At 41.9% G+C, this 14,266-nt stretch overlaps 3 protein-coding genes across 4 annotated transcripts in view; 1 reads left to right on the forward strand and 2 right to left on the reverse strand.

Moving 5' to 3' along the window:
- On the forward strand, positions 1-9,405 carry nfrkb (nuclear factor related to kappaB binding protein). The gene is made up of 26 exons (XM_077504616.1): positions 1-69; positions 345-498; positions 572-773; positions 848-975; positions 1,053-1,224; positions 1,340-1,444; positions 1,544-1,617; positions 1,692-1,773; positions 1,846-2,038; positions 2,104-2,215; positions 2,321-2,447; positions 2,987-3,064; positions 3,147-3,223; positions 3,297-3,343; positions 3,427-3,487; positions 3,575-3,749; positions 3,826-3,932; positions 4,018-4,141; positions 4,348-4,427; positions 4,553-4,749; positions 4,813-5,083; positions 5,153-5,329; positions 6,369-7,079; positions 8,624-8,730; positions 8,815-8,950; positions 9,078-9,405. Exons 2-26 carry the CDS (start codon positions 370-372, stop codon positions 9,216-9,218), a joined length of 3,813 nt encoding a protein of 1,270 aa, XP_077360742.1. The 5' UTR covers positions 1-69; positions 345-369; the 3' UTR covers positions 9,219-9,405.
- Positions 9,402-14,266, reverse strand: part of tmem45b (transmembrane protein 45B) — a 9,652-nt gene continuing 4,787 nt past the window's right edge. Inside the window, exons 2-7 of the mRNA XM_077504620.1 lie at positions 12,398-12,468; positions 11,125-11,322; positions 10,843-11,055; positions 10,552-10,736; positions 10,336-10,478; positions 9,402-10,019 (exon numbers count right to left, since the gene is read on the reverse strand). Coding sequence (XP_077360746.1) covers positions 9,908-10,019; positions 10,336-10,478; positions 10,552-10,736; positions 10,843-11,055; positions 11,125-11,314 — 843 coding nt within the window. The 5' untranslated portion in view covers positions 11,315-11,322; positions 12,398-12,468 and the 3' untranslated portion in view covers positions 9,402-9,907. The remainder of the gene's footprint in view (positions 10,020-10,335; positions 10,479-10,551; positions 10,737-10,842; positions 11,056-11,124; positions 11,323-12,397; positions 12,469-14,266) is intronic.
- gng8 (guanine nucleotide binding protein (G protein), gamma 8) overlaps positions 13,242-14,266 on the reverse strand; it is a 1,243-nt gene continuing 218 nt past the window's right edge. The window contains exons 2-4 of one of the 2 annotated variants that reach the window (XM_077504622.1): positions 13,678-13,777; positions 13,417-13,541; positions 13,242-13,305 (exon numbers count right to left, since the gene is read on the reverse strand). In XM_077504622.1, the coding sequence (XP_077360748.1) occupies positions 13,281-13,305; positions 13,417-13,541; positions 13,678-13,761 (234 nt within the window). In that variant the 5' untranslated portion in view covers positions 13,762-13,777 and the 3' untranslated portion in view covers positions 13,242-13,280. Of the gene's footprint in view, positions 13,542-13,677; positions 13,778-14,266 lie in introns of both variants that reach the window. The other variant, XM_077504623.1, reaches the window with a different exon arrangement.

Consider the following 14,266-nt stretch of genomic DNA (forward strand, 5'->3'; position numbering starts at 1 on the left):
GCAGAAGAATAAAACGGTACGTCGATAAAACAGTCCCCTCTGCGATATCAAAACATAGGGTGGGTTCAGGTAAGCGCAGACTTTTTGGTGGTTTCAGAAAGTGTTGTATCAGCCCTGTCTAGTCAAGCAGCTATTGCAACATGCAGTGCACCGTAGGTACTTACGTTGAAAGGTTCGATTGAATAAATTACGTCGTAGCTCCTTACGCGAAGCTATGCTATCAGATAAGCCTCCTTGTTTGACATCAAGGGACGCCACGCCAGTCGTCTATTATATTTCAAAAGCTAACCATGCAATGATGACTTTTATTCACACGTGTAAATGATGTTATATTTCACTAACAGTGAGAGGGGGTAGCGGAGGAGCAGGATGGATGCCCTGACTCACATACTTACAGACCCTCTTGAGCCAAAAGAAGAGGAGGAGGATGGTCACATCACTGAGGAGTGCATGCTGGGTAACTGCAGGGTCAGCCTGCCCGAGGAGCTACTTGAAGATGTAAGTGATGTTTTGCTTTGACATTGTGTGTATTGTTAAAGATTGATGACTTTGATTTCTGTTTTGGTACCAGCCTGAAATCTTCTTCTCTGTGATGAGTGAAAGCACATGGACTGAAGTGCTGTCAGATTCCCAGCGGCAACACTTGAGTCAATTTTTGCCACAATTCCCCAACAATAACGAAGCAGAGCAAGTGAGCGCCGTTGACGACCTGTTCAACAACAGAAATTTTCATTTTGGGAATCCTCTTCATCTTGCACAAAAACTATTTAGAGGTATTTAGTATGCTTGCTGACCTATCAACTCTCAAACTTGGCATTATTCACATTGTTGTTCATGATCTGAACAGATGGTTACTTCAACCCTGAAGTTGTCAAGTACAGACAGTTGTGTGCCAAGTCTCAGGAAAGACGACAGTTGTACTCTCTTCAGCAATATTACCACAGGCTACTGAAACAAATCCTCGTCTCACGAAAGGTATGTTCTGTAAAATAAATAAAAATAATGTTGGAGTTACAATACCCAGAAGTTGGTGTCAAAATGTCTTGTTTCAGGAGTTGCTGGATTTTGCAGTTCACAATGGTCTGGACTTTCCACCAAAGAGAAAGGTTCAGACAAGGAGTCACGCTGAAATACGAGAACAAAAGGTTAGAAGAAGACTGAGGCGCATTTTAAAGGAGGTTAAGAGTGAATGTGGAGACAGTAATGCTTCGTCTGATGATGACGGTCAGTATTTGTCTTCATTTCTTACAATCCTTTATTTTTCATACATTTCTAATTGCAAATATTTATGTGCCCATGCAAATATACTACATTTCTACTTTATTTCACATGCATTTAGATCTAACGTCGTGGACACCAGCACCACAATCCCCCTCCTCGCCAACACCCTCTGTCTCACTCAGAATTATGCCCAGTCTCTCTACCCAAGACATGAAGACCACTGGTGAGTAGTATTTATTTGCAATATGATGTATAAGTGGTGGGGATTACTGTGATTGTGGGAGGTGGACATTTCAATAAGACAAACTGTCATTTCCTTAAGAAAAAATCCATCTTGGAGAGCAAGACTTGAAGGTCATGCTACAAAACCATCGGGAAAAGAGGAAACGCCAACCAGTAAGTGACGTTTGTATATGATAAAAATTGATTGAGTGTTAAATGTACAGCGTATCACAGACATTTCTTCTCAGGATCATCCAGACTTGATGACTTCCGACATCCACCTCAGTGACATACTCTCTAGAGCAAATATCGGTCGTAAATCAGCCTTGCGTGAGTGAATCCAGTTTTATAAGTAACTCACCGGTCTCTTCTGTTATCAAACCGTCTTTATTTCACTTCCAGCATTTTTTGAGCTGTCTCTGCCTAAGAAAAAAATCAAAGAAGAGAGAAGGAAGAAGAAAATGAGAACGATAAAAGTGGAATCCGAGGATCCCTGTGACACTCTTACTTCAGACGCTGCAGCAGGCCCTCTGGCGAACATCATCAACTCCATGCCAGACACGCCGTTGACGCCACTGGCCAACATCAAGGAGGAGTAAGTTTGGCGTAGAACTAAGAAAAAGAATTCTCATACCTTATAAATGTGCATCACCATTGTAGAATCCTTGAGGAGCCTCCTAGCACCCCGATCGTCGTGGAAGAGCTCGCCGTCAGTTTCTTCAGCTTGCTGGAGACAATCTTGAGGACGGAACACCTCGCTAGCACTGCACTGGTACATCCATGTAGCCTCACAAGCTTGTTGGTGCAGGGTTGATTGTAACTAAACGTAGGTAGATGAAACTCCGAGCTTTGACCGTAATGGCTTCTTGTGCTCCAGTTGGAGGAGAAAGTTCAAATGTGGCAGACGTCTCCTGCGAGCACACTCAACGCTTGGTTTTCTTCTGCCTCCTGCTGGTCTGACTTGGTGCTCCATGCCTTGCAGTTTCTTGCAGGAGAGAGTAAAGGTAAGGCGGTGCTTTAGAAAGCCATTTCAAGATTTATTTAATATCCTTGATCTCCACCTTAAAGCGGAAGTCAACCCAAAAATATTCCATGTGTTTCTGGAATATGAATTAAGCAGCAAATCCACCTGTTTTTAACTCATTTCAGGGAGCGGCCATTTTGCCACTTGCTATCGACTGAAAATGACATCACAGTTGCTCAGGTAAAGACCAATCACGGCTCACCTGTTTTCTGACTTTGGTCATGTGACGTTCGCAAGCTGAGCCGTGATTGGTCTTTACTAGAGCAACTCTGATATCATTTTCAGTTGACAGCAAGTGGCAAAATGGCCGCCCCCTGACATGAATTAAAAAAAAAGGGTAGATTTGCTGCTCATTTCATAGTCCAAAAACACTATTAATCATAATACTGTGTTTAGACTAGTGGGCCTGCATAGAACATATTATTGTCAAGAAAATTAGAATGACTAGGGCACACTAGTTGAAAGTCTGTGTCATGTGTGTAATTTATTTTATTTTTTTTATGCTTCATTGTTTTACAGAAGGTGTCATGGCGCTCCCCAGCGGCTTCCTACCATTCGTGGAATTTATCGATGAAACTCAGCAGTGGAAGTGGATCGGTTAGAGGATCCATGATTGACAGTCCTCTAATTGACGTCGTGTTAGTCTTTGTGGAGATTAATGTCTGTTTGCTTGATTTAGGCCCCACTCAAGATGCTGAGAAGGACTTAATTGCACTCTGTCAACTGTGGCTGGACTCGAAAGATTTTGTGGTCAAGGTATTACACATCTATACAAAACAAAACATCTGTATCCATGCATATGATTTGTTTGTGACTTTGTGATCCACAGACTGAAAGTGAAGAGCTATCCGAGTTAACACCTCCCATGCCACGAGTGTAAGACTTGATCTATGCAAATCTAACAGACAAATTGTATTCATCATTGTGAATATTTTTAAATTCCTAAACGTCTTTAACAGTTCGACTGATTATGTGGTGAGACCCAGCACAGGAGATGAGAGACAATTGTTCCAAATTCAGGTTTCTTATTTGCTTTTCTGTTTTTTTTTGTATGTATGTTTACAAAAAGCACTGGTGCCAATAATTGCATTGTGTTGCGTCGATTAGGAGCAGCAGAGATACAACCAACCCCACAAAGCCTTCACGTTCCGCATGCATGGCTTTGAATCGGTAGTGGGGCCCGTTAAGGGAGTGTTTGATAAGGAAATGTCTCTCAATAAAGCTCGGGAGCATACGCTGCTGCGCTCCAACCGCCCGCCATACGTCACCATCCTCTCTCTGGGTGAGAGCTTCTCACTCTTGTTGATTTTTGTGTGAAACCCAAACAGACGTTTTGAACTCCCTTTTCTTCCTAATAGTGCGTGACGCAGCAGCCAGGCTACCCAATGGAGAGGGAACTCGGGCCGAAATCTGTGAACTGTTGAAGGACTCGCAGTTTCTTGCGCCCGATGTTACAAGTGCACAGGTTGAGAGGCGCTTTTTCTCCTATACACTCAGACCTCTTTTTCGTTTTCTTGATTAAAACGTGGGCTCGTTCTTGTGCCGCATAGGTGAACACGGTTGTTAGCGGGGCTCTGGACAGGCTGCACTACGAGAAGGACCCCTGTGTCAAGTATGACATTGGTCGCAAACTGTGGATTTACTTGCACCGCAATCGTAGTCAAGAAGAGTTTGGTGAGCAACAATGAGGAGATGGTAGCTTTTTTTTTTTTTTTTTTTTTTTTAATTCAAATTAGAGATGCTGTCATACTCAATTGTACATGTAAAATGTCAATAGACAGTCCATAAAATCTAATACAGGTGCTAAATCAGAACTGGGCAATTAGACTGAAACTCAGCTTTTGTTTTTTGCTGTGAATGGTTTGTTCTCTACCATCCAGAGAGGATTCACCAGGCTCAAGCGGCTGCCGCAAAAGCAAGGAAAGCACTGCAGCAGAAGCCGAAACCGGCATCTAAGCCTGTGAGACGACTACCGAATCTTTTTTTTTTTAGCTACATTTATAGCACATGTTCGTGATGCTGTTAATTCTAGATTTTGGTGTTATATTTTGTTCAAATCCTCTATTCTCTATTTTATTTCTTTAGAAATCTGGCAATAAAGAAGCAGGGGGTAAAACAGTGGGATGTTTGGAAGCAGGACACGATATAGGTCCTAGTCCCATGTCACCAACACCCTCTACCCCTACCCCAAACACACCTGGGACGCCAAAGTCACCCTTGCACTGCACAGTCACGACACCAACTAAGACCACGGTCCCTGACGCAATCAAATCCAACTCAGGGTGCGTTTCTTCTTCTCAATGTTGTTTTAACAATTTGCATCAACTCAACTGTGTCTCTTGCAGCGTTCTCCTGGTGTCTCCTCCCTCCTTGCCCCAGCTGGGCTCAGTCTTACCCGCCAGTCAGGCCGGCCCGGCCACATCTCAGGCCGTCACTTCCCAACATGCGGCCCGGATAGTGAGTCACCTGCCTGCAGGCTCCCTCCCTCAGGTGCGGGTTGTCTCCGCTCAGCCCGGAATGGGTTCTCCGTCAGGGAATCAGCAAGGTGCTTTGGTACATCAGAACCCTCACCAGATTAGGATGCCCTTGTCTGTGGCAACCAAGGGCATCTCACAGGTAAAATCGTAAATAATAGTGAAGATAAGAGGTCATATGATCTAAATAATACATTCATGTTTCAAACAGGCAGTTGTGTCCGTGCCTTTGAGGAGCCAGGCTGGTAGTCCAGTGCAGGTGCCCAACACCCTTTCGGTTTCCACGGCAACTGTGCCCAAACCTCAGACTGCGTCACCTGGCAGCCCAGCGAACATCCCTGCATCAGCGGCTGTGCTGCAAGGAGTCGCCAGTCAAAACATCAAACAGGTAAACCATACGTCATGTTATTTGAAGCAGGTAAATTGTATTACTTTACTGCCAAACGAGAGGGCCAAACATGAATTCCAGTTCACCTATTGTAATCTAATGAAATCCAATACAAGAGCTAAATTAATAATTCTGTCATTTCCTGGAAGAGCCTTCAAAAAGTTTATTCTCCATTTCTCTGGAATGTGTCATCATACAAAGCCATGTTATTTTCTTTCCCAAAACAAGGGATTTTCTGATTTGGCAGATGGACAAGGATTTCGGTCATCAATATGTAAAATTAGTGTAATTTTACAATTTTTATTTAATTAAGTCATTTTACAATTTTTGGTTATTATTTGCAAAAATAACTAATTAAAAATTATTGAATTTATGATTAAAAACATGAATTAATTTGAACTCATTCACTGCCAGCCATTTTCAGTGAAGCAACCGTCTTCGCTCCCAGCTGTTTTACAGGATTTTGACTGATTTTGCAAGGACTACAGAATATTGTATTCTATTGCTATAAAAACATGGAACCTACCAAGATTAAAGTCTCTTCTTTCATCAGGAAAAAAAGTATATTTCTATCTTTCCATTTTGCAGCAGTTAGCATTAGAATATAGCCAAGTTTCATCATTATTCACAAACCTGTTTAGAATTGTGGGGAAAATGCTTGTTTTCATCATGGCCCTTGTTGATCTATTATACTCTGCTGCCAACTGCTGGCCATTTTTGTAATTACTACCATTTTTTTCCCCACACATTCCCTGCAGTTGAGAGGCTGTACCAAAGCTTTCTGTATGCTCTAGCATAGAAAACGTATACATACGTCTTTGGGACACTTAAATTTATAATAGAACATATATATGTTTTTGGGGAGCAAATGAGTTAATGTATCCAACATATATTACAGGATTATATTGTGACTGCTCGATCAGCTAGATTAAAAAAACAAAACAAAACAAAACAGCATGCTATATATGGCTGCTATATATGGCCAGCAGGTCAAACTTTGCCCATCCTAGCTTTATCGTTTATATTTTCTCTTCAAAAGGTATCCATCACCGCATCAGGCCAATTAGGAGTTAAAACCCCAGGAGCAGCAGGAATCCCACTCACCGCCACAAACCTGCGCATCCAGGGGAAAGATGTCCTGCGCCTTCCACCCTCCTCCATCACCACGGACGCCAAAGGCCAGACCGTCCTGAGGATCACGCCAGACATGATGGCCACGCTCACCAAATCTCCCGTGGCGACGGTCAAACTTTCCCCCGACTTCCTGGGCACGAGCGCCGCCGGCGGTAGCAAGAGCATATCGGCCACTCTCCACGTCACGCCCCCTCACTCGTCCGTCTCCACCCCTGTGTCCGGCACAGGGGAGGCGCCCACGGCCAAAACGGCGCCCACCCTACTGAAGGCTGCAGGAGACACAGCCATACGCCTGATGCCCACTTTGGGCGTCACCGTGGCCGATCAGAAATCTCGGCCTTTCTCCACGGTCAGCTCCCCGGACAAGAGCGGCACCACCATCCGTATCATGCCGGGTCTCGGGATGGTCCCGCAGAAGCAGGGTCAGGCCATCTCGATGACGTCCGCCGGTGGCAGCAAGGCCCAGGCGGCCTCCTCCGGCGGCAACGTCATGCCTGCGGCTGGTGCGAAGGGAATTACGGTGGCTTCAGGAGCTTCGGCTTCAGCTCCTCTGAAGCTGGGGACAGCCACGGCAACCATGCGGCAGGTGCCTGCGCCTGTGGTCAACACACAAACGGTAAGAGTTAATTATGTGCCATATTAGGATAGGATAGGATAAGATATAAGGATTACATTTAGCATTTTAGTTTATTTGTCATTTTGCAAGCAAGAGTACATATAATGCAAACTGAGAAAATGCAATATTTCATTTGTTGACATTTTTCAAAAATGCTACAAAATGTGGAATATTATGTCCTTGTTTTCATTGTAGTTTCCCAGAGGTGGATGCTATGGCATTGAAAGCGGCACCAAATGAAAGCTAATAAAAGTTTCTTGCATATGATAGTAAACACATGAACACCTGTGTAAACTGAAACTATTTTGAACGCACAAACATTTGGGATAGTTTGATAGCACTGTTCGGACAACATATTGCGTTAAAAAAAAACTGTCAGATAGGATGTCACTAATACATGTTTGTGACTTTTTCAATGTGGCCTTCTTGAAACTGTCATTTTTTTCCTGTGGTGTACTCCACAGCCTGTAGTGGGCACCTTCTCTGCTCTGGGTCAGTTGTGATCTGAGTCACTCAGTTTCACACCTTTCTCAGCTACATCATTTGCCACTTTTCACTCACATCACAAACTTGCCACAGGGGGAAAAAAAATAAAGAAGGCCACATTGAACAAGTGACGACACATGTTTTAGTGACATCCTATCTGACAGTTTCTTACGCAATATATGTATTAGGGCAGTGCTATCATACTACTAAGTAGATTTTTTTTTTTCAGTGTCCCAATTGCTTGTGTATTAAAATTAAAGTTTACACAGGTGTTCATGTGACTAATACCATATGCAAGAAAATGTTATTAGCTTTCAATGCTATAGCATCAATCTCTGTTATGCTACAATGAAAACAAGGACATAACATTCCAAATTTCGTAGCATTTTTGAAAAACGGTAACAATAAAACTACATGGCTCTTGAGGCAGGCATAGCCAAGGTCCAAGATAAGTAACTGGTATATTTAGTGAATTTAGACCAATGTTTGATTATATAGGTCGAATAGGTCGTCAGTATTGATTAATATTGTTTTTCTGAAATAAAAAAAGCAGCAAAAGCCACCTGTGTTCATATAACATATCTCACGGGGCGGCTATTTTGCCTTTTGCTGTCGATTTAAAATGACATCACAGTTGCTCAGGCAACTACCAATCACGGCTCACCTGTTTTCTGAAGCTGAGCCATGATTGGTCATGACCTGAGCAACTGCAAGAATGTTTGTGTTTTTAAGACATGATCTTATCAGACAGGTTCTGTCAGTATTTAGTACTTCCACTTATCTGCTTGAACGTTTGGCTTCTTCTACACTTTGGCCTAACAAAAGCACCTTTACCACTGATCATTTGTATTCACCACATTGGATTTAAACAGTAGAGGAAGCCCTTGAGCAAAAATTACCAAAATCTAAAAGCTGTTTGGACTCTAGCCCAAAAAGAAAGCCATTATTTTGAGTTTGGTACAAGTTGTATATGGTCTTCGATGAGTCATTATGATCTTATGTTGCCAAAACACAGTGAGAGACAATGCCAACAATGCTCTCTTTTCACTTGGTCATAGGGCAAGTTACCTGCCCGCATCACAGTTCCTCTATCTGTGCTCAACCAACCATTGAAAAGTAAAAGTGTAGTGACTACGCCAATTGTGAAAGGGAGCCTCAACACAAAGTAAGTCTCAATTTATGCACTGTATTTCATATTGACCTGATAAGACTTACAAGATGTCTGTTGCTCCCTCCTCTTGTTGTGCAGCATCAGCAGTTTGGGTCGGAACATAATCTTAACCACCATGCCTGCGGGCACCAAACTGATTGCTGGGAACAAACCAGTCAGCTTTGTCACAGCGCAACAGTTCCAGCAGCTTCAGCAGCAAGGACAGGCCACGCAGGTTTGTAGCAAGTTTCACTAGGAAATAGATATGGTGCATTTACCATCATAGCACATTTGACAGCAATTCCAGTAATGACTTACTTCCTTATCCGGTGTTGTTAACCTTCATCTTTCTGCTTCTTTAGGTTCGTATCCAGACAGTTCAGGCACAGCAGCTTCAGCAGCACATGGCGGCAGCCTCCTCCAAATCTGTCTCCACGGTCGTCGTCACCACGGCGCCTTCGCCAAAATGTCCGCCCGATCTCCCACCTCCGCCTCCTCAGTGATCTCGAGCTCACCATTTTATGTCCTCTGTTAATCGTTTTTGGTTTTTCAGTGTGTAATCTTTTGTGTAACTGGAAAGCTCATGTTTAGTTTGACAGTTTTTTTTCCCCTTTCCCTTCATACTGAAGACAAGATTAACAGAGTTAAATTATGAGTACTGCAATATCATGATTAAATCTCACAACTTGACTTTGTTTGCATTTATTATATTTTTTAATGATTGACAAGAAAAAAAAATACATCACTTTAAACTCCACCTTATCTTATTATTTAAAACATAAAGGGGGCAAGCTTAGTAATTCTGAAGTTGGACATCCCTTTTGTGGAGTTTGCATGCTTGCGTTGGTTTTCTGTAGGTACTATGACTTCCTCCCACATTCCAAAAACATGCTTTGAAGGTTCATCCACTCAATTGTCCTTGAAAAGTTGGTTGTCTAGTTGTGAGTGAATTGAGTGATGATCGGTCCAGGGTGTACCCCACTCCTTGCTCAAAAACAGCCGTGATAGGCTCAGCTCATATAGGAAATGGATGGATTGGTAGTTTTTGGTGTGCATTTTGAACACAAATAACATCATGTTAAAAAAAAAAGAAATAAAAAAAAAAGAAAGAAAGCGTCAGTTTTATCAGACTCGTCCAGTGCAAATACTACTCATTCAAAAAAATAATAATAATATGAACATTTTAAAGCTGTTACTCCTCTTCTGACTCTTCGAGCAAAGCTTTCTCAGAGTTCGCAGCAGACAATTTATTTCGCATCACGATCTCGATGTCTCGTGCTTTTCTGCAGAATCTCCTTGTGGTGCTTTAGGGGAGGAGGGGGGTGGGGATCAAAAAGTTGGTTACACATTTACGAGCAAGGACATAATACGTATTGCAAACAATTTATAGGATGAAATTCAGTGGCGGACATTTAGTTTGTTTGAAACTGCTTGATTATTCCAGAAAAAAAATAGTTTTGACATTCCAGGCTAGTTTTTTTTTGTTTTGTTTTTTTGACAAGTTGAATGAAAACGTCCTACAATTCTAGTCACAGCTCTCCAAATGTTCTCAGTTCTACAACTTCAATAATAAAAGATGGTTAATTTGAGTTTGTAAAAAAACAAAAAAAGGATACTCACATCCAAACGGCAGCCGAGGTCCCGGCGATGACAAACAAAGCCACCGCCAAATGCCAGCAGAAGCACATTGTGACAAACATGATGTTGTTATGCAAAGTCAAATCCCATTTGGGGCCGCTCGGCGGGTAAAGAACGAAACCGATCTGGAATGAGGTTCAAACGCCGCTGGTTTTGATCACAGTTCTTGTATTTGACTTCAGCAATCATCAGTATTACCTGGTAGAACCACGAGCCCTGCAGGATGAACAAGCACGCTTTCAGCATCTCCAGAATAATGTGGTCTCTCATGAACACCTCCATCATGGTGCAGGCCGACCCGCTGAACACGGCCACCAGGAGCAAGGAGTGGATGTGGGCGTCTAGTGGGGGGCGACTGTGCACGTGGTAGTAGAACAGAAATCCTGGATCAGAAAAAAAAAAAAAAAAAAGCAAATATATTGTATCATCAAATGTTTTGGGACACCTGACCTAGACAGGAAGTGATCTATCAATCTTGTGTCGTCTTACCTTCCACAAAAAGAGCCAAGGAGAGGGCAAAGCGGTCCACGCCAACTGGCACCAGTTTGGACACGGTGCTCACCACCAAAGCGAATCCCGAGATGCCGAAAAAGAGGTACATGGTGGTGTGCTGCCAATTCATCAGCTTGACCCATGAATTGTTCTGCACGTCATACAGGCGAGCATGCGGCCCGTCCACGACAAACTGTTCCACCATGATGCCTGCAACAGAACCAAATCAGTCAGAGCGTTTGGGAAGTGTTCCACGATGCGCCAAGAGGGAAGACTGACCGACAAATGAGGCAAATAGTTGCAACCCTCCCTCGATGTAGTCCATTCGTTTGAAGAAAGGAGGCAAAACGGCTCTGCATTTGGGCTGGTTTTTCCTCCAGAAGTGCTGGAGAGTGTGCTTGACCGTCAGCCATAAGCCGAAGAGCAAGAAGAACGAGCCAGGAATGGCGTGGCCTCCAAAGTTTGCCATGGTGAGGCCTAAAAACGGGTAGAAAGGGGAAACAATCAAGTTGGTTTGCCACTTTACGACCTATGCTCTTTTCTTTTTGCAGTAGGGTTTAAAGTGCAAACTGATAATCTTTCATTTTATGATATTCTGATGGCTTGTCAAGTTGTCATAACAAAAAATTCCTAACTAAAGCATAAACCAACAGGTGTGTGTGTCTGAATGGCAGAATGTTGTGCCAAAGACAGCAACTACAAGTGCATCTTAGTTAGAACAGCATGGACAGCTAGCCTATTTCAGTATTTCATTATTTTATTTTGAAGATGAAAACCCCAAATCAAATCAAGAATACATTTTTTTTTAATTCACAGCTTTTTCCCCCCAGAAATATTTGTCAGACTTAAAAAAAATCAAATCTACAAATAATTTCGATTGAGATTTTCTTTAAAAAAAAAAAAAAAAAAAAAAAACTCGAAGCCTGAGCAGGCTATACCTGGAGAAAACGTTTGGAGATCATACAAACTCCAGACAGGAAGGCTAGAGCTCAGATTTGAACTACCAACCTCAGATTTATGAGGCAGACGTGTCCTACGATAATTATAAATCTTTTGAGAAATGGAGATGCTATCATAAGAATATGTTGACCGTTAAAACATTACAATCACGAATGACTTCCTGTCTATCTCAAGACAAGAAAATTGCACACAGATGGATTTAAACTAAATTCTGGGGAAAATATATAGTATCAGGAAATTAGTCCAACATATACCGGTACATACGCACAACTGATTATACTAATTGGCAAGTTCAGTCAAACATTTAGTGTCAAAGTAAATCAAACATTCAACCACAGCAGTAGGATATCCTGTTTGAGAAGTCATAAAGCAGGCTCCATGGACTAACTTTCAATCTGCTTCCACAAACTACATTCGAATAAATCTGCCATTTATTTGCATGCAGTAACGACTTTCACCTGTCTGTTTGAGGACAGCATGATTGTTTCGAACGAGTCAGACGAGTTTTTCCTCGTCGAACATGGCAAGTGTCACAAATATGAAATGCAAAATTACATGACTTATTATGAAGAGCAAAATGTGGCAACGATACCTTAACTTCCGCCTTCAAATCCCGAGGAAAAGTCAGTCGTAATCTGCTTGTAAACGTGCGAGCGTTGTCACCTGTCACACGATGTGGGGGAAAAAAAAAAAGTCAGCGAGCGTTTTGCATCCCCATGACCCCACCCAACATTGCCCCCTCCTCTTGGCACGCTTCTTCTGGCAGACACGCATCAGACTTTGCAACGTTACCTCTCCTACACGAATATTAAAAAAAAAAAAACACACACACACTTTAAAAGTGACTAAACATGAATTCAATGAGTAGCATAACTCGAGAAGACTGCCTGCCTATCATACTTTGTTAATGTGTAACCAAAATGTCAACAACAAAAAAACAAAAAACATACATACAGCCCCAGATAGGACCACAGGTAGTGAGCATGACGTCATGGCAGAGTATTGATTGATTGTCCAGAAATGATCCTTTCAGTGTAATATTGAGAATTGTGCTTTAAATAAAACCTCAGTCATGTAAGATGGATTAAACTTTTTTTTTGTTTGTTTTTTGTTTAAGCGGCTGAAATGTACCATTATAAATGACTGTGATAAGAAGAATGAAAAACATTGCCCCCTAGTGACAGTGAGTTATAACTGCAGGATCCTTTGTTAGATATTTATGCAAACATTGTGGCTTCCAAGTGAGATAAGCCAATGTGGGCGATTCATACAAACGTGCTTTATCTTTATCTTTCCAAAAAACTGAATATTATACTCGCTGGAAAGAAATATAAGCAAGTTTAGAAAGATCCCAGAGAAAAACACCGAGTTACAAGCTGAAGTAGCACTGGGATTAAAAGGAAAGTCAGACACGTTCATTTAAATGAACTTTGAACTCATTTTTCTGAAAGTCTTTATTGCCGTCTTTATCAGTTTTAAACATGGAAATTCCTCTTCGTACTATTGTCACGACAAAACACACAATGAGGCAAGTTGGGAAAATAAAGACATTCATATTAAAACAAATTTAAAAATACATTGATACTCCAACAATATCCACAGTGTCCTTACAGTATTTCACAGAATATTTTCTTCTCTCTGAAGGGGTTCTCTGAAGAAGGTACGGGGGTTACCAGGGGGTCATCTTTGGCGTGAGTTTCACAATAGGCCATCAGATCTTCTGCTGCTTTGGATACCTGGGAAAAAAGAAGCAAAAAAATATATATATATGTTAAAATTGGTCCAAGACATTGAGTTTATCTGTATAACACGTAAATTAGCTCATCTCTTACCATTCAAAATGTCACTCGAAATGTTCTCTTTTCTACATACCATCATCCTCTCGATGTTGACCTCCAGCTTTAATTGCTCAACCGTCTTTCGCGCATCGGCAATCTTGGCCATGTTGTTGGACATCCTGCCGCTTCTTTGCCTGCAGTAAACATGCATGAAGAATTTAGCGTGGCAATTTCCGACAGTGGAGATGACAATGTGTGCGTGCGTGCGTTTCAGCGGCTGATAATTGAAGGCAACTGGGCCGTGAGTATTGAGTCTGTTTCAATTTGCTCATTAATTCTTTGCCCTAGGTCTCAGCTGCACGTGTCGCAGCGAGGGTCTCAGAGGAGGAGGGCAAGGGAGGGTAGAGCGGCTCCCCTGATGGGATGAGACTGTAAATAAATCTAACATCGACATGTTTATGTTGGACAAAACTGAGCTGCTGATTATCAATTACTGTATATATCATTTAAAATTACTGCATATATTATTTTTTAGCCGATATTATTGTATTATATTATTTTTTATTCAGTTAGTGAATCATCATCTTTAAATAATTCAGACATACTTCCAATAAAATGTTAAACCAGCCCACTAATATACAGTACAGAGGTGCTGCATTTCCTAAATATGCTTTAAATCAACT

The sequence above is a fragment of the Festucalex cinctus genome, chromosome 18 (assembly GCF_051991245.1).
Source record: "Festucalex cinctus isolate MCC-2025b chromosome 18, RoL_Fcin_1.0, whole genome shotgun sequence".
Lineage (NCBI taxonomy): Eukaryota > Metazoa > Chordata > Actinopteri > Syngnathiformes > Syngnathidae > Festucalex > Festucalex cinctus.

Coding starts and splice junctions, on each gene's coding strand:
- nfrkb (XM_077504616.1), top strand. CDS start 370: ATGGATGCCCTGACTCACATACTTACAGACCCTCTTGAGCCAAAAGAA. Junction 774..847: donor TGCACAAAAACTATTTAGAG/GTATTTAGTATG, acceptor TGATCTGAACAG/ATGGTTACTTCAACCCTGAA. Junction 3,224..3,296: donor CGAAAGATTTTGTGGTCAAG/GTATTACACATC, acceptor TGTGATCCACAG/ACTGAAAGTGAAGAGCTATC.